Raw genomic sequence first — 22,847 nt, 5'->3', positions numbered from 1 at the left:
AAAGCAGAGCTCCCCTAACCTACAACAGTGCCACCCAGCCCCTTGCAGTGTTCCCTAGCTTGCTGCAGAGCCCCCAACCTCCCACAGTGCCCCCAGGTCTCCAGAGAGCCCTCAGCCCCCCCATGAAACGGAGCATTAGGTTTTAAAGTATGAGTAAAATGGTTGGTGATGGAAGGGTCAATAAGCCGAAGGGTGTAATGGGCCATCTCCATATGTTGATTGGTCCCATAGATCCCAGCAGTTATGATATTTAGTCAAAGTGTTGGAAACATTTGCAGTTAAGAACTCCACCCTCCTAATTTCAGCAAAAGCAGAGCTCCCCTAACCTCCAACAGTGCCACCCAGCCCCTTGCAGTGTCCCCTAGCTTGCTGCAGAGCCCCCAACCTCCCACAGTGCCCCCAGGCCTCCTGAGAGCCCTCAGCCCCCCAAACTTCTCATAGTACCACCCAGCTCCTGCAGTGCCCCCTAGCTTACTGCAGTGTCCCGAAGTCTCCTCAGAGCCCTCAGCCCCCACAGTCCCCCACCTCTCGCAGTACCACTCAGCCCCCTTCAGTTCCCCCTAGCTTGCTGCAGAGCCCCCAACCTCCCACGGTGCCCCCAGGCATCCTGAGAGCCCTCAGCCCCCAAAGCCTCCCCCGAACCTCCCACAGTGACACCCAGCCCCTTAAAGCGCCCCTAGCTTGCTGCAGAGCTCCCCTAACCTCCAACAGTACAACCCAGCCCCTTGCAGTGTCCCCTAGCTTGCTGCAGAGCCCCCAACCTCCCACAGTGCCCAAGGCCTCCTGAGAGCCCTCAGCCCCCACAACTTCTCATAGTACCACCCAGCCCCTGCAGTGCCCCCTAGCTTACTGCAGTGTCCCGAAGTCTCCTCAGAGCCCTCAGCCCCCACAGTCCCCCCACCTTTCACAGTACCACTCAGCCCCCTTCAGTTCCCCCTAGCTTGCTGCAGAGCCCCCAACCTCCCACAGTGCCCCCAGCCATCCTGAGAGCCCTCGGCCCCCAAAGCCTCCACCAAACCTCCCACAGTGGCACCCAGCCCCTTGAAGTGCTCCCTAGCTTGCTGCAGAGCTCCCCTAACCTCCAACAGTGCCACCCAGCCCCTTGCAGTGTCCCCTAGCTTGCGGCAGAGCCCCCAACCTCCCACAGTGCCCCCAGGCCTCCTGAGAGCCCTCAACCCCCCCAAGAAACTAAGCATTAGGTTTTAAAGTATGAGGAAAATGGTTGGTGATGGAAGGGTCAATAAGCCGAAGGGTATAATGGGCCATCTCCATATGTTGATTGGTCCCATAGATCCCAGCAGTTATGACATTTAGTCAAAGTGTTGGAAACATTTGCAGTTAAGAACTCCACCCTCCTAATTTCAGCAAAAGCAGAGCTCCCCTAACCTCCAACAGTGCCACCCAGCTCCTTGCAGTGTCCCCTAGCTTGCTGCAGAGCCCCCAGCCTCCCACAGTGCTCCCAGGCCTCCTGAGAGCCCTCAGCCCCCCTAACCTCTCATAGTACCACCCAGCCCCTGCAGTGCCCCCTAGCCTTCTGCAGTGTCCCAAAGTCTCCTCAGAGCCCTCAGCCCCCACAGTCCCCCCACCTCTCACAGTACCACTCAGCCCCCTTCAATTCCCCCTAGCTTGCTGCAGAGCCCCCAACCTCCCACAGTGCCCCCAGCCATCCTGAGAGCCCTCGGCCCCCAAAGCCTCCACCAAACCTCCCACAGTGGCACCCAGCCCCTTGAAGTGCTCCCTAGCTTGCTGCAGAGCTCCTCTAACCTCCAACAATGCCACCCAGCCCCTTGCAGTGTCCCCTAGCTTGCTGCAGAGCCCCCAACCTCCCACAGTGCCCCAGTCCTCCTGAGAGCCCTCAGCCCCCCCCCCCACAAGAAACTGAGCATTAGGTTTTAAAGTATGAGGAAACTGGTTGGTGATGGAAGGGTCAATAAGCCGAAGGGTGTAATGGGCCATCGCCATATGTTGATTGGTCCCATAGATCCCAGCAGTTATGACATTTAGTCAAAGTGTTGGAAACATTTGCGGTTAAGAACTCCACCCTCCTAATTTCAACAAAAGTTGAGATTTGGAGGCTGGGTTGGTGGATAGCCAGCACGATGGGATCGCCCGTTTGGCTGCTAGTAATATATATGCAATCAAGCAATCACTCTGCTTCCTAAGGCAAGGGAAGGGGAGACCCAGTAGACAGTGTATTGGGTCCAACGGGAAGGACTGGCCAAACACCTGTTCAAGTAATGACCCAACATCCCTCCAGAAGGGTTGTAAGTGAGCACATTGCCAAAATATGTGATAATGGGACCCAAGACCACATCTCCAGCATAGAGCCGAGAGGGATGGGTTTTGGCAATGTATTATCTCAGGGGTTCTATACCAAAGCATAAGTATTTTCAGGGTCGTTTCCCTCTGGGTTACACATCATGAGGAGGTGAACGTGGATTTCCAAATCATATCTCAAACATTCAGGGGGATGGACTGTTGGAGGATGTGTGCCCATTTTCTCATGTACAGGTGAGAAGGAACCCATTATTTAAGCAGCAGACCAGTTGTCCATTGGAATAATTCCAGTTTTGTTGGGGGGGGGGGGGGACTGCTTCTGTTCCGAAGAAAATCAATGTGGGATTTACCCTGTCCTTTCACAAACTGACTGCTTAGTGGGAGACGCTGCATTCATGATCACCACCTGAGAAGTCACAGTGTTTTTATAAAGAAAAGGGACAGCTGTGGTACCAAGAGTCTTAGGAATTCTTTTGCCAAGCAAATTAAACTCTTATTTTAAGGGAAACAAGGTCTGTGGAGATTTCTGAGAAAAGTACCAAGCAGAGAATGAGGTTTCTAGAGCAGTGGTTCTCGACCATCAGGCTATGGCCCACTGCTTGTCTGCGGCCTTCCTCCTCTCGGCCACCAGCCAGCTGCAGATCCCCAACATTCCACAATGCCTTCCAGATTCCATAGTCACCCTCAACCTCCCACAGTGCCCCCAGGCATCCTGAGAGCCCTCAGCCCCCAAAGCCCCCCCAAACCTCCCACAGTGACACCCAGTCCCTTGAAGTGCCCCCTAGCTTGCTGCAGAGCCCTCAACCTCCCACAGTGCCCCCAAACCTCCTGAGAGCCCGCAGCCTGCACAGCCCCCCCCCCCAACCTCCCACAGTACCACCTAGCCCCCTGAAGTTTTCCCTAGCTTGCAGCAGAGCCCTCAACCTCCCACAGTGCCCGCACACTTCCTGAGAGCCCACAGCCTGCACAGCCCCCCCCCCCCCCCCAACCTCCCACAGTACCACCCAGTCCCCTGCAGTTCCTTCTAGCTTGCTGCAGAGCCTCCAACCTCCCACAGTGCCCCCAGGCCTCTGGAGAGCAAAAAGCCCCCATAGCCCCCCCCCCCCCACCTCCCACAGTACCACCTAATCCTTTGAAGATTCCCCCTAGCTTGCTGCAGAGCCCCAGCCTCCCACAGTGCCCCCAGGACCCCTGAGAGCCCTCAGCCCCCCAACCTCCCATAGTACCACCCAACCTCTTCAGTTCCCCCTAGCTTGCTGCAGAGCCCCAACCTCCCACTGTGCCCCTAAGCATCCTGAGGGTTCTCTGTCCCCCACAGCCTCTGTCACCACAGTTCCCAGGACAGACACCTCCAGCGGCCCTCAGTTCGCAGTATTGCATGCTTTGTACTCTAGTCGCTATGTAAGTATTTTAGGCATGGATAATCTTTTTCTCCCATTTACATTCTCTCCCCAATGTTTGGGTAGAACATTAGACCATAGTGGTATATTCATGTCTTTTTGCAGATATTTGATACATCCACCCCTAAAGGAAGTAAAGAAATCCACGAAACACGTCAAGCTTATCTGGATGCATTCATGTCCTTTACAGACAGATCAACACATTTTTTCCTATTTAGATCATACCATAGAATTCTGCTTTTTTATGACATGGAGGACAGTCATCTTACACCATGTAGTGCAATGTGCTATGTTTTTAATTTTATGTGTTTATATGAATCTCAATATGTTACTGATCTATTTATATACTCATGTATGTACAAACTGTTATGTGTCATGCTACTCATTTTTCAAGAGAATAAAAAAAATATGTCTTTTTTAATATTGACTATTTTTCTAGTTATGCCGCACATGCCTTATTTAAAGTCCCAAACCCCTCTTTTTGCATATAGACATAGGGATAGAGGCGTGTGTTTCTATACGTTTCATTTAAAATCCCCCCAAAAAAAACCTTTAACTTGACATTGCATGCTATGGCTCAGTTTGTCATCTACTAGGATGCCCAAAACCTTCTCCATCCTAGAATCCTCAAGAGCTTTTCCCCCTAGTGAGTAAATTGCATTTTTATTTTTAAACCCCAAGTGCATTACTTTACATTTTTCAATTGTAGCACCCGCCTAGGTAGGTGCTAGATAAGACAGTACAGTTTCTGCATCTTTTCCGCTTACCAGAGAGATTGCCAGGTAAATTTATATTGCTCTCTGCCTACCAGAAAGCAGGATCTGTTAGTGAGATCTTCTCATGGTGCTCAGGTGCAGCTCAGTTTGTCTGAAGTGTTTCACACTGGTCCAATAGGAAGGCATACTGGACAGTGGGAGGAAACCTGACAAATGAGTGCGCAGGCATTTACTACAGCCCTGGTGATTGGCAGAGGAAAGTGCCTCAGTGCATGCTGGGATACTGTATAAATGCCAAAGGCACATGTGCTCATGGTCTTTCAGCTAGAGAGCAGGGTTCGAGATGGAGGGGGCAGCTTCCTCTCCTTTCTAGGGGGGACCTCAGGTGGTCAACCTGAGGGCCTTAAGAGTCAGAGAGGAGCTGAACCCAGATATCCTGCAGAGCTGCCTGAAAGGGAGACACTGGAAAGGATCTGATTCTGCCTACCGTGAGTACAGACCTGTGTCAAGGGGCCTGTTCTGAGAGGCCCCCCCCCCTTTCTGCTAGAAGATTCAGTGGACGGGTGTCAGTCAAGGGGATGCTAGAGAGTGTCCTGAAGATAATGTAGTTGCATCAAGTCTGCTGCTAGAGAAAGCAAAAGGACTTAATTATTCCATACAAGTGGCAGTATGGTTAAAGCAGTGTGTATGCTTCCACAAATAACCTGGTGAGGCCAAGTTGTCCTTATCTACTGTGAATAGTTCAAGTTGGAGTATCCCACTATTCCCTTCTCCCATCCAAGTTCCACAATAAATATAAAAACCAAATCCACTGGACTGTTTATTGAGTAATGAGCAACTGGGAGTAAGGATGGATGAGCGAACTGTCCCATAGTAACTGTCTGCTGGTAATCAGAGGAGACCCAAGAAGTCATCAAACAGCAAGCCCTATGCAGACAGTGCTACACAATGTTAAACCTCATTTGCCATCTACTTGCCCACTCCATTCATTTATTTAGGTCCTGGAGCCCTGGAAGGATGAGGGCTAGTGCTTGGATACCCCTGGGAGTGAAGAGCTGAGGAGGCGCAACCATGAGTGGTTCTCCAGCCACCACCCATTCATCAAGATAGTGAGGGAGAGTGAGTACTACAGGGCAAGGTCTGGTCTATGTTAGGTGTGCTCCAGCTCCTCGCTGTGGCCACGTGTGCGGCAGACCATCATCAGCTTACAGGTTGATATTCCTAAAAATGACCATTGCTGATCCAAACAAATGTTCCATAGATTATCATAGATCATCAAGTAAATAGGACTTTCTTTAAACCTCTCATGAAGGCCAAGAATAGCAAAAGTTTACCAAATCCATAGAAATCTCATCTACGGCACAATAGAAAGCTCCTTGATGACACAACCAAGGTGTCCTGAACCCTTCAAACTCCATAGACACTTCCATAATTAATCACTCTCCGAACAGATAACTTGGATTTAATTGAGACTCTTCAACCTCCCCTGGTTTTGATGTTCGCCTATTCCCCAACCTTTTAAATCAAATATCCAGTTAATGACTATACAGCTGTTTCTTATATGTGTGATACACAATAACATTCTCAGCGGGTCATCAAAAAAAGGTTGACATTCCCTCGAAACCGTGCAGTAGAGTTTTCACCCATTATATTCTCCAGCCCTGGAAGGATGAGGGCCAGCGCTTGTATATCCCTGGAAGTGAAGGGGTAAGGTGGCACAACCAGGAGTGGTTCTCCGGCCACCACCCACACATCAAGGGAGAGATGGAGAGTGAGTACTACAGGGCAAGGTCTGGTCTATGTTAGGTGTGCTCCAGCTGCTCAATGTGGCCACGTGTGCGGCAGACAATCACCCGCTAACAGGTTGATATTCCTAAAAATGACCATTCCTGATCCAAACAAATGTTCTATAGATTATCATAGATCATCAAGTAAATAGGACTTTCCTCAAACCTCTAATGAAGGCCAAGAATAGCAAAAGTTTACCAAATCCATAGAAATCTCTTATCTACGGCACATCGGAATGCTCCTTGATGACACAACCAAGGTGTCCTGAACCCTTCAAACTCCATAGACACTTTCGTAATTAATCACTCTCCGAACAGATAACCTGGATTTAATTGAGACTCTTCAACCTCCCCTGGTTTTGATGTTCGCCTATTCCCCAACCTTTTAAATCAAATATCCAGTTAATGACTATACAGCTGTTTCTTATATGTGTGATACACAATAGAATTCTCAGCGGGTCATCAATAAAAGGGAGACATTCCCTCGAAACCGTGCAGTACAGTTTTCACCCATTATATTCTCCAACCCTGGAAGGATGAGGGCCAGCACTTGGATATCCCTGGAAGTGAAGGGGTAAGGTGGCACAACCAGGAGAGGTTCTCCGGCCACCACCCACACATCAAGGGAGAGATGGAGAGTGAGTACTACAGGGCAAGGTCTTGTCTATGTTAGGTGTGCTCCAGCTGCTCAATGTGGCCACGTGTGTGGCAGACCAACACCCGCTAACAGGTTGATATTCCTAAAAATGACCATTCCTGATCCAAACAAATGTTCTATAGATTATCATAGATCATCAAGTAAATAGGACTTTCCTCAAACCTCTAATGAAGGCCAAGAATAGCAAAAGTTTACCAAATCCATAGAAATCTCTTATCTACGGCACATCGGAATGCTCCTTGATGACACAACCAAGGTATCCTGAACCCTTCAAACTCCATAGACACTTCCATCATTAATCACTCTCCGAACAGATAACCTGGATTTAATTGAGACTCTTCAACCTCCCCTGGTTTTGATGTTCGCCTATTCCCCAACCTTTTAAATCAAATATCCAGTTAATGACTATACAGCTGTTTCTTATATGTGTGATACACGATAACATTCTCAGCGGGTCATCAAAAAAAGGTTGACATTCCCTCGAAGCCGTGCAGTACAGTTTTCACCCATTATATTCTCCAACCTCTGTGTAAGCTAATTAGATTAAAGGTACAAGATCAATCAAAACCGTACTGCTTGAGAAAGATTAATGGTTTCTCAACTGACTGTATTAATTATTAGTGCTCTCATATAGAGCTAAAAAGACTCAGAGTAAAAATAGAGAAAGAAAAAAAACGTTAAAATTATGAAAACCAGATAAAGTCATTAATAAGGATGATACATTTCAGAAATTTGTTATCTGCTCTTCAAACTTCCCATCATAACTTTCAAAATCAAAAATAGACTTTGAAAAAATAGATTAGCTTGTTCTTTGCCCAAAAAAAAAAAAAAAAAAATTATTATTTCCACATTGTGATTAAAATAAAAAAAAATTAATACTATAAATCGACTTCTAACTTTTATTAAGAACTTCATTTGAACAATTTAAATACTGCTTTCACTCAAACCCCAGTTGGTCTATTCATATGAATTGTATACACCTGTAATTGGCTGATAGAGGATCCACTGGAGGAAATGTATTTTTCTGTGAATTCAATACAGTTATGAATAAATTGGTATTTAGTTATTTTATGCTAAATAGCTGTGTAAATTTTACAATTAGTCAAGTACAGTATGAAAATACAATGGCTCAGGTCCATATTTTTATTTTTTATTTTTTTTTTGCATTGAACAAATTTAAAGCACCATTTTAAAAATAGTAACTTTACACGAATATAATTTACAAACCATTCCTATAGCGCTTCATTATGGTTATAAAAGACATAAAAAGCCCTGCTTGGAAATGAGCCTGCATGTGTATCACCGTAGGAAATGGCACACGAAGAAGATGAGAAGCCTAGATCACCGGCATGGCACTCCAGAGCAGGTAGGTATATTGTTGGGCATTAAAAAAAAAAAAAGAACCTTTACAATCACTCAAGTCAGTCACCTGTATTTACTTGATATCAGGAGTCTCCAGACTTTTCAAACAACGGACCGGTTTACTGTCCTCCAGGCTTCAGGTGGGCCAGGTTGTGGCCAGTGGGGGGTAGAAAATGTCCCAGGCCCAGAATCAGTGAGAATAAACATAGTCTCCAGCTGGGTGGTAAGTAATAGTAGGAGTAGTACCCCATCATTTGTAAAAGTGGGAGGAATAGTACCCCATCATTGGTATCCATGGAAGAAATAGTGTCCCATTGTTGGTATCAGTGGGAGGAATAGTGTCCCATCATTGATATCAGTGGGAGGAATAGTGTCCCATCATTGGTGTCAGTGTGAGAAATAGTGTCCCATCACTGGCATCGGTGGGAGGAATAGTGCCCCATCATCACTGGCATCGGTGGGAGGAATAGTGTCCCATCATTGGTATCAGTGGGAGGGATAATGTCCCATCATTGGTATCAGTGGGAGGAATAATGTCCCATCATTGTTTTCAGTGGGAGGAATAGTATCCCATCATTGGTATCAGTGGAAGGAATAGTGCCCCATCATTGGTATTAGTGGCAGAAAATAACGTCCCATCATTGGTGTCAGTGGGAGGAATAGTGCCCCATCATTGGTATCAGTGGGAGGAATAGTGTCCCATCATTGGTATCAGTGGAGGAATAGTGTCCCATCATTGGTATCAGTGGAGGAATAGTGTCCCATCATTGGTATCAGTGGGAGGAATAGTGTCCCATCATTGGTATTAGTGGGAGGAATAGTGTCCCATCATTGGTATCAGTGGGAGGAATAGTCCCCATCATTGGTATCAGTGGGAGGAATAGTGTCCCATCATTGGTATCAGTGGGAGGAATAGTGTCCCATCATTGGTATCAGTGGGGGGAATAGTGTCCCATCATTGGTATCAGTGGGGGGAATAGTGTCCCATCATTGGTATCAGTGGGGGGAATAATGTTCCATCATTGGTTTCAGTGGGTGGAATAGTGCCCCATCATTGGTATTAGTGGCAGAAAATAACGCTCCATCATTGGTATCAGTGGAAAGAATAATGTCCCATCATTGGTATCAGTGGGGGGAATAATGTCACATCATTGGTATCAGTGGGAGGAATAGTGCCCCATCATTGGTATTAGTGGAAGGAATAACGTCCCATCATTGGTGTCACTGGGAGGAATAGTGCCCCATCATTGATATAAGTTGGAGGAGAAGTGCCCCATCATTGGTATCGTGGAAGAAAAGTGTCCCATTGTTGGTCCTTCTTATCATTGGAAGGAAAAGTGGGCCCAAGGGCCAGATAAAGGCTAGTAAAGGACTGCATCTTGCACTCGGGCCACAGTTTGGAGACAACTGTTCCAAATCTAAAAAGAAGCTTTGTAGTCACCAGGGCTTCAATACCTAACTGAGATTCATGGCGGACAGAAATCGCCACTAGAGATATAAAAAGCCAGCTTTGTTCAGCCAGTAGCCATATATATTAGTTTTAGATGGAGTAGCCTTTCCAGGACAACTTCAATTGAAGTCAATGCAAGCATCTGGATACACAATGCTTTGAAAGCAAGTAAGCAACAATCCAACTCAAGGATCTGAATTGCATATTCAGGGCTGGATCAGTGAACCATTATACGAGTAATGCATTGTGACGGCCACAGAAAACACAGCTAACCTCACACAAGATTAATAAGACACCGTGATTAATACCGCCCTTTATCTTAACGACTGCATAGTGATATTATACGCGCTTGGCAGCCATGGAGTCATTTGTGTAAAGCGATGGTATTTATTATAAGTGTACAGTGCATGTTGCAGATTGAATCCTCTGAAAGGTATTAATGATGGAATATTGCTTAGCTAATCCTCTCCATAAATTTTCATTATTCCTCCTGGACCGCCGTGATTGATGGATCAGGTACAGAGCCAGGAACCGGACTTAAATGATGATGTTTACAACTGACTGTGACTGGATGCAGAGCATCGCTGATCATACTACATCCAATGTATACACAGATGATTATACTGGAAGGTTAACCTCTTCCATCCACCTATGGCTTTCTCTCTTTAGGAATCACCAGTCATTAAGTGTGCTGTGCTTTCCATATTATTGTTTCCTAGTGTCTCCATCACATCATGGGCATTGTAGACAACATAAAGACTGTCAATTTAAAATGTTTACATTGTATGTATTTTTTTTAGATCAAAGTGAAGAGTATAACTGGGTTTTCCCATATGATGTAGCAACATTCACCATGAGCAGGGTTTTTTTTCAGCGGGAACGCGGGGGAACGCAGTTCCGGCACCTCCAGTACTGAATGTATGCCTTGGCAAAGGGTTCTCAGGTGTGCTTAGGGGTTTACTGATGCTGGCTGCTAGGGGATCTATTGATGCTGGAGAGGATCTATTTTTGTATGCTAATCTATTGTTGCTGGTGGAGGATCTTTTGTTACTGGGGGTTAATTGTTGCTGGAAGGGATCTACTATTTAGGGAGGGGTCCATTGATGCTTGCTGCTGGAGAGTCAATTGCTGCTTGCTGCTGGAGAGTCCATTGATGCTTGCTGCTGGGAGATCTATTGTTGCTGCTGGGGGTCTATTGTTTCTGGATGGGGGGTCTATTGCTGCTGGCTGCGGGGATCTATTTTATTACTTTCCTTGTTATCATTACCAAATTCCATACTACAAAATGTTACTTGGCCCTATATTCTCCAAAAGGGGCTGTACTTGGAGCTGGGTAAGGGGGGGGGGGGGGGTGGAAACAAGGGTCAGTGCTCGGAGGTGGGTAGGGGGCGGAGACATGAAGTGACTTAGAACGGGGGAGTTCCTGCACCTATTCTCTGAGAAAAAAAGGCGCTGACCATCAGACACTTGGGTTAATTTACTAAAGGCAAATAGGCAGTGCATTTTGCAAGTGCAGTTGCTCCAGAGCTTAGAAAATGTGGTAAAGCTTCTGTAGCACTACTCCCTTGGGAGCTGTTGATTATGGATTCCCCTGGGTTACCACTAGCAACAACACGACCATTTAGCATTTTCAAAGTGCTTTGGCTCAGTCAGGAAACTGTCTAGGAGTTTTGGTTTTTGTGGTTTTATTGAGAACTTGGATAGGAGAAGGGAATGAGTGGGATACTCCAACTTGAATAAACTATGCACAATTTGCTGGGACGAATAGATATGGCTGAGTGCGGCAAGGCCGCTGCTTCACCTTGTCACTTGCAGTGAAGAAGACATTAACCGGTTGCATTACATATACTTGTACATATACTGCGGCGGTCAGCCCCGGCCAGGCAAAGTGACGTACCGGTACGTCACTAGCCTGTCACTTGCTTGTGAGCCAATAGCGGGCGAGCGCGCGCCGCGGAGGCGTGAGCCCGCCCCGGCTCGTTCCCTGGGAAGTCCGTGCATGTGACCGGCGGACCCGATGTCCGCCGGTCACTCGCGATCATCCTCCGTGAAGGGAGGAAGGAAGGTGGCTAATGTAAACAAGCCGCCTGTCATTCTCCCCTGTGTATGAATAGTGATCACACGGTTCTACTATGTAGGACCGTTGATCACTGTTCCTACACCAGTAGCCATGTTCAATCACAGTTAGAAGTACGCCCCTAGGGACACACTTAACCCCTCTTTCCCCAATAAAGTTAACCCCTTCCCTGCCAGTGTCATTTTGCAGTAACAGTGCATATGTATAGCACTGATTACTGCAGTAATGTCACTGGTAACCCCAAACGTGTCAAAAATGTCAGTCAAGGGTCTGATCTGTCCGCCGCAATGTCGCAGTACCGCAAAAAAAATCGCAGATCGCCGCCATTACGCGTTAAAAAAAAAAACACCAAAAATGACAGAAATCTTTCCCTTAGTTAGTAAACGCAATAACTTTTGTGCAAACCAATCAAAATACGCTTTTTGCGATTCTTTTTACCAAACATATGTAGCAGAAAACAAATTGGCCAAAAATGTTAAAAAATTTTGATTTTTCCATTTTTTTTTGGGGAATTTCATATTTACGCTATTTTTTTGTTTATAGCGCAAAAAGTAAAAATCGCACAGGTGATCAAATACCACCAAAAGAAAGCTCTGTTTGTGGGGAAAAAAAGGACGTCAAATTCGTTTAGGTACAGCGTTGCACGCCCATGCATGGTTCAAATTAAAACCATCTATGGCCAGTTTAACTTCAATTCCATACGTGCCTCCACTTGTCTTTCAAGTGTCCATCCCTCTCAGGTTCACCGTGTGTGTCTTCCTCCCATTCTTATCCTCGTTTCTTCCATTCCATGTGTCTGACCTCCAAGTGTCCCCCAAGCGTCCATCCCCCCCACATTCTTATCCTTGTTTTTTCTATTACATATGTGCCTGAACTCCATGTGTCCCCCAAGTGTCCGTCCCTGTCAGGTTCCCCGTGTGTCTCCCCATTCCATTCTTATCCTAGTTACTTTCATTCTATATGTGCCTGACCTCCAAGTGCCCCCCAAGTGTCCGTCCATCTCAGGATCCCCGTGCATCCCTCCCGTTCTTATCTTAGTTACTTCATTCACTATCATTGATGAATCTCCAATTGGTCCAAAGTGCCAAATCATATCTTTTTCATTAAAATTAGAGGATGGTAACTCAAACCCCCTTTGATATGAAAACTATTCAATATTATTTATGTTGTCTCCCTGGTGTTCACAAACAGGATGTCTTAAAAAATGAATGTTTGTTAAGTGTAATAACCTGACATCACACATGGACCTTTGGACAATCAGTTGGCCAACTTAGCATACCAAAGCTATATGACCTTCAAGGAGACAACTCTTTCCTATTACCAGATCCTCACCAGCTCACCTGCTCTTGAAGGTAAAGGGGAGATCCTAATTATAATGTGCAACATTTGGCTTTCAACATACTAACAAAGTCATCAACAGGAAATCCTTTGTCTTTCTAGAGACCCAATAGACCAGTGATGGCGAACCTTGGCACCCCAGATGTTTTGAAATTACATTTCCCATGACGGTCCAACTACACTGCAGGGTGCATGAGCATCATGGGAAAGGTAGTTCCAAAACATCTGGGGTGCCAAGGTTCGCCATCACTGCAATAGACAATTCTGCAAATATCTGACCAGTTCAGACCCTTGGTGGTAGACAAACATATGTATGACTAGTTATGTCCATAGTCATCTTTATATCTGTTCCTACATATTATATTGATTCAATAAAGATATATGAATTGCATATATTCCATACAAATATATATATTATTGGGAAATGTTATATTTTATCAATAGTATGACATCACCTTCAAGGATATATGCCAGTTTCCTAAAGCAACAGGTTGTTTAGGTTGAACAGTCTTATAAGAACAACAGAGTAAGAACAAAATAACGTTCTTCCTAATGTTTCACTAATAATGCGTGATTTGCAATCAAACCTCTTCCATTTTCACAGCTGCCCACCACAGAAAAATCTTTATCCCAATTTAGATTTGAAGATTTGCCATTGGTGTCTTAGGAGTGTGTTCATATCTTGCACGTCTTTGATGAGCACCTCTGGTTGGGTTCAGAGTAATGGACACCATGTTCCTTGGAACCAGGCTGTCTAGAACTTTCTCTAGCAATCATTCTCTGTCTCTTTCTCTCTCTAGGGTCCTCCCATCCAAACCTCTCTCTCATTTATCTTTGAGTCAAGCAGACTGCAGTGACTCTCTGGGCCAGTCCCATAGGCTCCCACCTCCGGTGTGTTCCCCATCAATCATGAAGAATGGAAAATTCAAACCTGCAGAGGGCTGTCAAAGAACTCCATCTCCAGTAAGTTCAATGACAGCACAGCACAGAACTTTGCAGAATTTTTACTTATTTCTACACAATACCTAAGTGCAAACAAAAGGATTGGTGCAGTAGTCTTGGATACCACATATAGCTATATCTCAAAGTAAAAACCTCAATTCTAGCAGTGCAAAATCCTACCATACAATAAGGTGTATTTGTGACTAATATAAAATAATTTTTCCTGTGCGTTTTAAAGTGCTACAGTGGAAAAGAAGGGGGTCACCCCCTTATGTGAACCATATATTTATATATTTATTTATTTGCTATTTAATTTGTTATTCCCATTATTTGGATACCACATGCCTATTCCCAACAAGTCTCAATTTTGCATGAAAATGTATAAACTGGACTTTGAGAGTGCCATCAATATATGTGACATACGATCAACTACTACAATATAACAAAATAAAGGATTTTTTTTATGACTAGGAAATCTTAAAATTACATTTTAAAACGAGGAAAGGAAGTCCATACATACCTCTATATATACTATTTATTCAAAATTCTACACAATGCCACCAAAATATAAACATTGAACCACAAACAAAAAAAAAAAAAACTGAACATGTCCTGGAAGTTATGTACATTCCTAATGCCTAATTATGTGAAGGTTACTTTTTATATCTCTATGCATACTGTCCCAAAAAAAAAAAAAAAAAAAAAATTGGATATCAAATCATTTAATTATTATGATATGACACACACACTAAAATATATTTGCACCATAACTGCTTTTTTCTATTCAATCCATTTAAACCATATTTTTATTTTTATTTTGTTTTGCTTTAATTGGAATGTGGGGCATTACAAACACATTTAAGGTGGAAGTTGGTAATACGCAACTGGGCTTGGCCAACTGTCACTTCTTCAATTAGGAGATCCCCCAAAAAAATGGCTATTTGCAGTGATTACTAGATCTCCAAGACCTGGACATTAGAAGCTATCATAGGGAAATAATTACCAAGAAAATACCTGTTGAGTTGGAAAGCCATGGATGTCTCAACCATAGCCAATTGTCAGAAAATATCTAATATGGAGACTCTTAATCTAGCCATACATGGCTTGAATTTCGGCTAAAGTTTGAGCTGTGGGTGGCGCTGTCAGCCCCATACTTGTATGGAGTTAAAACAATTTTTTACAGTATACAACTACTAATCCACAGGCACAACCAATAAAGTGGGAATACATAAACGGAGCTATGTTCGCCTTGTCCGAACAATTGACCATTCCAGTCCTGGATGAGGGTGTGTTAAGTCAATGACTCGCTTGACAGGTTTTTCACCCACTTCATAAGGAAACCATTGGAGCGCCTTATAAATATCAGTTAGATTTATGCATCCATATGCATGTCTGAATGGGAGGCACCATATACCCAACCATCACCAGTAGAATAAAGAATTACCAAGAAAATACCTGTTGAGTTGGAAAGCCATGGATGTCTCAACCATAGCCAATTATTGTCAGAAAAGATCTAATATGGAGACTCTTAATCTAGCCATACATGGCTTGAATTTCAGCTGAATTTCGGCTGAAGTAGATCTATGCATGCATATGGATGTCTGGATGGGAGGCGCCATATAAAGTGGGAATACATAAACGGAGCTATGTTCGCCTTGTCCGAACAATTGACCATTCCAGTCCTGGATGAGGGTGTGTTAGTCAATGACTCGCTTGACAGGTTTTTCACCCACTTCATAAGGAAACCATTGGAGCGCCTTATAAATATCAGTTAGATTTATGCATGCATATGCATGTCTGAATGGGAGGCACCATATACCCAACCATCACCAGTAGAATAAAGAATTACCAAGAAAATACCTGTTGAGTTGGAAAGCCATGGATGTCTCAACCATAGCCAATTATTGTCAGAAAAGATCTAATATGGAGACTCTTAATCTAGCCATACATGGCTTGAATTTCAGCTGAATTTCGGCTGAAGTAGATCTATGCATGCATATGGATGTCTGGATGGGAGGCGCCATATAAAGTGGGAATACATAAACGGAGCTATGTTCGCCTTGTCCGAACAATTGACCATTCCAGTCCTGGATGAGGGTGTGTTAGTCAATGACTCGCTTGACAGGTTTTTCACCCACTTCATAAGGAAACCATTGGAGCGCCTTATAAATATCAGTTAGATTTATGCATGCATATGCATGTCTGAATGGGAGGCACCATATACCCAACCATCACCAGTAGAATAAAGAATTACCAAGAAAATACCTGTTGAGTTGGAAAGCCATGGATGTCTCAACCATAGCCAATTATTGTCAGAAAAGATCTAATATGGAGACTCTTAATCTAGCCATACATGGCTTGAATTTCAGCTGAATTTTGGCTGAAGTAGATCTATGCATGCATATGGATGTCTGGATGGGAGGCGCCATATACCCAACCATCACCAGTAGAATAAATAATTACCAAGAAAATACCTGTTGAGTTGGAAAGCCATGGATGTCTGAACCATAGCCAATTATTGTCAGAAAAGATCTAATATGGGGGCTCTTAATCTAGCCATACATGGCTTGAATTTTGGCTGAAGTTTGAGCTGTGGGTGGTCCTGTCAGCCCCATATTTTTATGGAGTTAAAACAATTTTACACAGTATACAACTACTAATCCACAGACACAACCAATAAAGTGGGAATATATAAATGGAGCTACTTTGCCCTTTTCTGAACAATTGGCCATTCCAGTCCTGGATGAGGGTGTGTTAGTCTTTGACAGGTTGACAGGTTTTTCACCCACTTCATAAGGAAACCGTTGGAGCGCCTTATAAATATCAGTTAGATTTATGCATGCATATGCATGTCTGAATGGGAGGCGCCATATACCCAACCATCACCAGTAGAATAAATAATTACCAAGAAAATACCTGTTGGGTTGGAAAGCCATGGATGTCTCAACCATAGCCAATTATTGTCAGAAAATATCTAATATGGAGACTCTAGCCATACATGGCTTGAATTTCGGCTGAAGTTTGAGCTGTGGGTGGTCCTGCCAGCCCTATATTTTTATGGAGTTAAAACAATTTTACACAGTATATAAGCGCTAATCCGCAGACACAACCAATAAAGTGGGAATACATAAACGGAGCTAGGTTCGCCTTGTCTGAACAATTGACCATTCCAGTCCTGGATGAGGGTGTTAGTCAATGACTCGCTTGACAGGTTTTTCACCCACTTCATAAGTAAACCGTTGGAGCGCCTTATAAATATCAGTTAGATTTATGAATGCATATGCATGTCTGAATGGGAGGCGCCATATACCCAACCATCACCAGTAGAATAAATGATTACCAAGAAAATACCTGTTGAGTTGGAAAGCCATGGATGTCTCAACCATAGCCAATTATTGTCAGAAAAGGTCTAATAGAGAGACTCTTAATGTAGCCATACATTGCTTGAATTTGGGCTGAAGTTTGAGCTGTGGGTGGTCCTGTCAGTCCCATATTTTTATGGAGTTAAAACAATTTTACACAGTATACAACTACTAATCCACAGACACAACCAATAAAGTGGGAATACATAAATGGAGCTACGTTCGCCTTGTCTGAACAATTGATCATTCCAGTCCTGGATGAGGGTGTGTTAGTCTTTGACTCGCTTGACAGGTTTTTCACCCACTTCATAAGGAAACTGTTGGAGCGCCTTATAAATATCAGCTAGATTTATGCATGCATATTGATGTCTGAATGGGAGGCGCCATATACCCAACCATCACCAGTAGAATAAATAATTACCAAGATAATACCTGTTGAGTTGGAAAGCCATGGATGTCTCAACCATAGCCAATTATTGTCAGAAAATATCTAATATGGGGACTCTTAATCTAGCCATACATGGCTTGAATTTCGGCTGAATTTCGGCTGAAGTAGATCTATGCATGCATATGGATGTCTGGATGGGAGGCGCCATATACCCAACCATCACCAGTAGAATAAAGAATTACCAAGAAAATACCTGTTGAGTTGGAAAGCCATGGATGTCTCAACCATAGCCAATTGTCAGAAAAGATCTAATATGGAGACTCTTAATGTAGCCATACATGGCTTGAATTTCGGCTGAAGTTTGAGCTGTGGGTGGTCCAGTCAGCCCCATATTTTTATGGAGTTAAAACAATTTTACACAGTATACAAGCACTAATCCACAGACACAACCAATAAAGTGGGAATATATAAACGGAGCTACGTTCACCTTGTCTGAACAATTGACCATTCCAGTCCTGGATGAGGGTGTGTTAGTCTTTAACTCGCTTGACAGGTTTTTCACCCACTTCATAAGGAAACTGTTGGAGCGCCTTATAAATATCAATTAAATTTATGCATGCATATGCATGTCTGAATGGGAGGCGCCATATACCCAACCATCACCAGTAGACAGGGCTGTCTTTAACGCAGGTCAAAAGGAGCAGCTGCCCCAGGCCCAGTCAATGTTGTAGGGCCCAAAGCAGCTGCCCCTTGAGCCCTCACATAGTTGATAAGTGGATTCAGAAGGGCCCAAGAAAATGTTTGCCCAGGGTCCAATCAATATTAAAGACGGCCCTGCCAGTAGAAGATACCTACAGTGAGGGAAGAACCCCCCCCCCCCCCGTGACAGGGAAGAGGAGGGTCAAGGTCAATAGAAGACCATGAAGCTCATCCAGGGGATGGCTGACAATCATTGTCAGCCACAAGAATCCTTCAAATGGAATATTACTTCCCTTCATACTTGGTGTGGAGGGGGGACCACACCAGGCACTCCCCCGAAGGCAAGCTAGCTGAAAAGTCAGGATCCCAAACAGAACATTGCTGTCAATTACCTTGCAGGAGCAGTGCAGGTGTGCAAAATGGAAAACCTCCTTAATCATTTAAAGTTAGACATCAAAAACAACCAAAGCAAGCAAAATGACAGGTTCACTTTAATAGCAGCCAGGAAGAAGTTTATATTTCTGTTTCCTTCCCCTGCCACTCTGTTTAAATGTGGGGAATAAATAGAAAAAACTCCTGATACTTTCAGTAAAACAGAGCATTTGAGCATCTCCCACTCTTTCCATTTGACAGGATGGTTTTTGGTGATTGACCCCTCAGGCACCCAACACTATCTTACGGGAGTGAAGAGAAGGTCTTCAGCTCTGTTTAAGCTCCAATTCCTATCATGGAACTTGCACGGGGCTCTTTCTGCTCGCTACTGGTGGAAAACGAAACTCCAAAGGCTGGTGAGTATAATCAGCTGGTGGGTCCATCATGGGAAAAGCTGACCTTTAACTGGTGATGCAAATCATCTTTGTACAAAACTAAAATGCAACAGCCTACCTTTGTCTACCCTCTTGATGTAGTTAAGCAATTGGTTAAAAATTTTAAGCAATCTGAAAACTTTACAACCTTAGAGAATCTTAAAAAAAAAAAAAGATAAATGTAAAGGAGCTTACTAGACTCTGGGTCGGAGTTCCCATCTCCCTCTGTCCGGCTGTTGGCTGAAGTTTGCTCGTAGTATTCCTCCTGCCCAAAGCCAAGGGGCAAGGGCTGTGAAGCATTGGAGCTGCCACTGGGTTCCTGGTCTCCTAATCCGCTGTCGCTGCAACTTTCCTGGGAGCCGTCCGGGAGGTGAAATGTGACACGGCGCTGGACCTGCGAAGAGGGGAAGAAAATGACATGGCATCAGCTGCGATCGAAGTAATTGCCTAATGCAGACAATTTGGAAAATAATGTATTTCAGAGATGTGGACTAGGACACATTATAATCATCTTCATCTGGGCACAATTTCAGTAGATGGTTCACAAATCGAATCCCCCTCACCTGACATTTAGGTATTATCATAACTGGAGCACCAGTGAAGAGAACCTGTCCCCTATGCAAAAAAAAAAAATCACACAAACCAAAAAAATATTCCAGTGCCCTACTATTTTGTGATTTTTAAAAACAATGCAAATTGTAGAACCGATAAAGCCCACATTAGCTCAACCTCATCTGTTGTATTAAGTTCTGCTAGTTTAGTGCAGGCTTCAGTGTTGGACACCGTTTTTTTGTTGCTGATGTAGTACAGGCAGGGCTTTTTTTCAGCAGGAACGCGGGGGAACGCAGTTCCGGCACCTCCAGCACTGAATGTATGTAATGGTAAGGGATGCTGGAGGGTCTATGATGCTGACTTCTGGAGGATCTATTGTAATTGACGGGGATCTGTTTTTGCACGGGGGTCTATTGTTGCTTAGGGCGTCTTATGTTGCCGGGGGATCAATTGTTGCTGGTAATGATCTACAGTTAGGGCTCTTTCACACGGTCCGCTCCGTCGGCGGATCCGTGTTGCTCAGCAGGGATCGATCCGCGATCCCCGCTGAGCCGGGCGGATGACAGCTCCGTCTCCGCTTGCATAGCGGAGAGGGAGGTGTCTCAGCCCCCGCTGCCCTCTATGGGGGATCGGATGAGAGCGGACCGCTTGTCCGCTCTCATCAGATCCGATCCGATCCGATTACTGAACGGATGGAAAAATAGGGTTTCCATCCGTCCAGATTTCACGCACAGGATCGGATGCGGATGGCAGCAGGTGTCAGCGGAGGTGTCTCCGCTGACATCCGCTGCCCCATAGAGCTGCATGGAGGATCCGATCAGATCCGCCTAAAAAACTGACAGGTGGATCTGATCGGACCGCCCGTGTGAAAGAGCCCTTAAGGGAGAGGATTATTGTTGCTCACTGCTGAAAGATCCATTGTTGCTGCTTGGGTGGATCTATTGTAGCTAAAGTGGTGTTTTGTACCAGGGTTCTATTATTGCTGGTGGGATCTATTGTTGCTGGGGAGGGGTCTTTTGTTGCTAGGGGGATATATTGTTGCTGGGGGGTATATTATTGCTGGGGGGCAACCTATTGTTGCTGGGTGGTGTCTATTGTTTGTGGGAGGGGGGGTCTATTGTTGCTGGGTGGATCTGTTTTTGCTGGGGGGATCTAGTGTGGCCGGTATGGGGTCTATTGTGCTTTTTTTTATCATTGCATTCAATTGCATACAAATTACTTAACACCACAATGCATGGTTCTGTATTCTCTTAAAGCAGCGGTACTGGAAGTTGGGTAGGGGGTGAAACCAAGGAACGGTACTTGGAGGTGGGTAGCGGATGGAGACAAGCGATGACTTAAAAAGGGGGGCAGTTCCTGCACCTATTCTCTGAGAAAAAGAGCCCTGAGTACAGCAATAATAGTTACCTATCTAGCTGCTTGAGCATCTACATTCACTTGTAGACCTACAGCTGTTGAACAGTCTTCGGCGCCTAAAAGTTCTGGGTATTACGGATGCCAGCGCACCTGTCCCCCCCCCTCCCCCGTTGGATTTTGTGGTTCAACCCACCTGACACTACGTCTCTACAGCTCTGCAAGGTCACACCTGTGACATAGAGGCTGACGGTTGGAACCACTTTGTGCATCTATGCAGGTTCTTATTGCAATCTGTGCCCCGCTGCGGAGATTTGCCCCCTTATTTGCTCTGGAAAGGACAGGGGCGGCCTCTAAGTGGGACTTTATGGGCCTAGAAAAATGTATTTAATTGAGTAAAAGTAAACAAACAATTGAAAAAAGAGATTATATATAAAAGTATCAAAAGTACTAAATTTGTATTGAACATTGGTGTTAAAACTACAAACTGATGCAAAAGGACAAATGCTTGGAACCAGAGAAAGCCAAGCCACCTCAACATAGTGGCATGGTGGTTAGTTACAGAGGTGCAAGTAAAACCCTACAAAGACGACCGATGCGTTTCAGAGTTTTTCTCTTTCTTCAGGGGTGATGGATATAACTCGCCCATCCATGTCTTTATGGACCTTGCTTTGGGCACTGGTGCGCAGTCATGTTGGAACAGGAAGGGGCCATCCCCAAACTCTTCCCACAAAGTTGGGAGCATGCAAATGCCCAAAATGTCTCGGTATGTTGATGACTTAAGAGTTCCCTTCACTGGAACTAAGGGGCCAAGCCCAACCCCTGAAAAACAACCCCACACCATAATCCCCCCTCCCCCAAATGATTTGGACCAGTGCACAAAGCAAGGTCCATAAAGACATGGATGAGCGAGTTTGGGGGGGGGGGGGGAACTTGACTGGCCTGCACAGAGTCCTGACCTCAACCCCATAGAACACCTTTGGGATGAATTTGAGCGGAGACTGCGAGCCAGACCTTCTCATCCAGCATTAGTGCCTGACCTCACAAATGCGCTTCTGGAAGAATGGTGAAACATTCCCATAGACACACTCCTAAACCTTGTGGACAGCTTTCCCAGAAGAGTTGAAGCTGTTATAGCTGCAAAGGGTGGGCCAACTCAATATTGAACCCTACGGACTAAGACTGGGATGCCATTAAAGTTCATGTGCGTGTAAAGGCAGGCGTCCCAATACTTTTGGTAATATAGTGTGTGTGTGTGTCTATATATATCTATAGATCTAGCAAAAGTGAATACACCCCTCACATTTTTGTAAATGTGTTATTCTATCTATCTGTGACACTTTGCTACAATGTAAAGTAGTGAGTGTACATCTTGTATAACAGTGTAAATTTGCTGTCCCCTCAAAATTACTCAACACACAGCCATTAATGTCTAAACCGCTGGCAGCAAAAGTGAGTACACCCCTAAGTGACAATGTCAAAATAGGGCCCAAATGTCAATATTTTGTGTGGCCACCATTATTTTCCAGCACTGAAAATTTTTATATATATATATATATATATATATAGATATATAGATATATATATATACAGTGGTGATCGAAAGTTTGGGCACCCCAGGTAAAAATTTGTATTAATGTGCATAAAGAAGCCAAGGAAAGATGAAAAAATCTCCAAAAG

At 44.6% G+C, this 22,847-nt stretch overlaps 1 protein-coding gene across 1 annotated transcript in view; it reads right to left on the bottom strand.

Annotated features, from left to right (window-relative positions):
• LOC309559919 (protocadherin-11 X-linked-like) overlaps window positions 1-22,847 on the bottom strand; it is a 2,238,392-nt gene that overhangs the window by 533,309 nt on the left and 1,682,236 nt on the right. Inside the window, exon 5 of the mRNA XM_082263375.1 lies at window positions 19,458-19,656. Coding sequence (XP_082119501.1) covers window positions 19,458-19,656 — 199 coding nt within the window. The remainder of the gene's footprint in view (window positions 1-19,457; window positions 19,657-22,847) is intronic.

The sequence above is a fragment of the Pelophylax lessonae genome (genome assembly GCF_965119305.1).
Source record: "Pelophylax lessonae genome assembly, chromosome: 7".
Lineage (NCBI taxonomy): Eukaryota > Metazoa > Chordata > Amphibia > Anura > Ranidae > Pelophylax > Pelophylax lessonae.
Note: the sequence above shows the minus strand (reverse complement) of the source record. Positions and strands in the feature narration are given on the sequence as shown.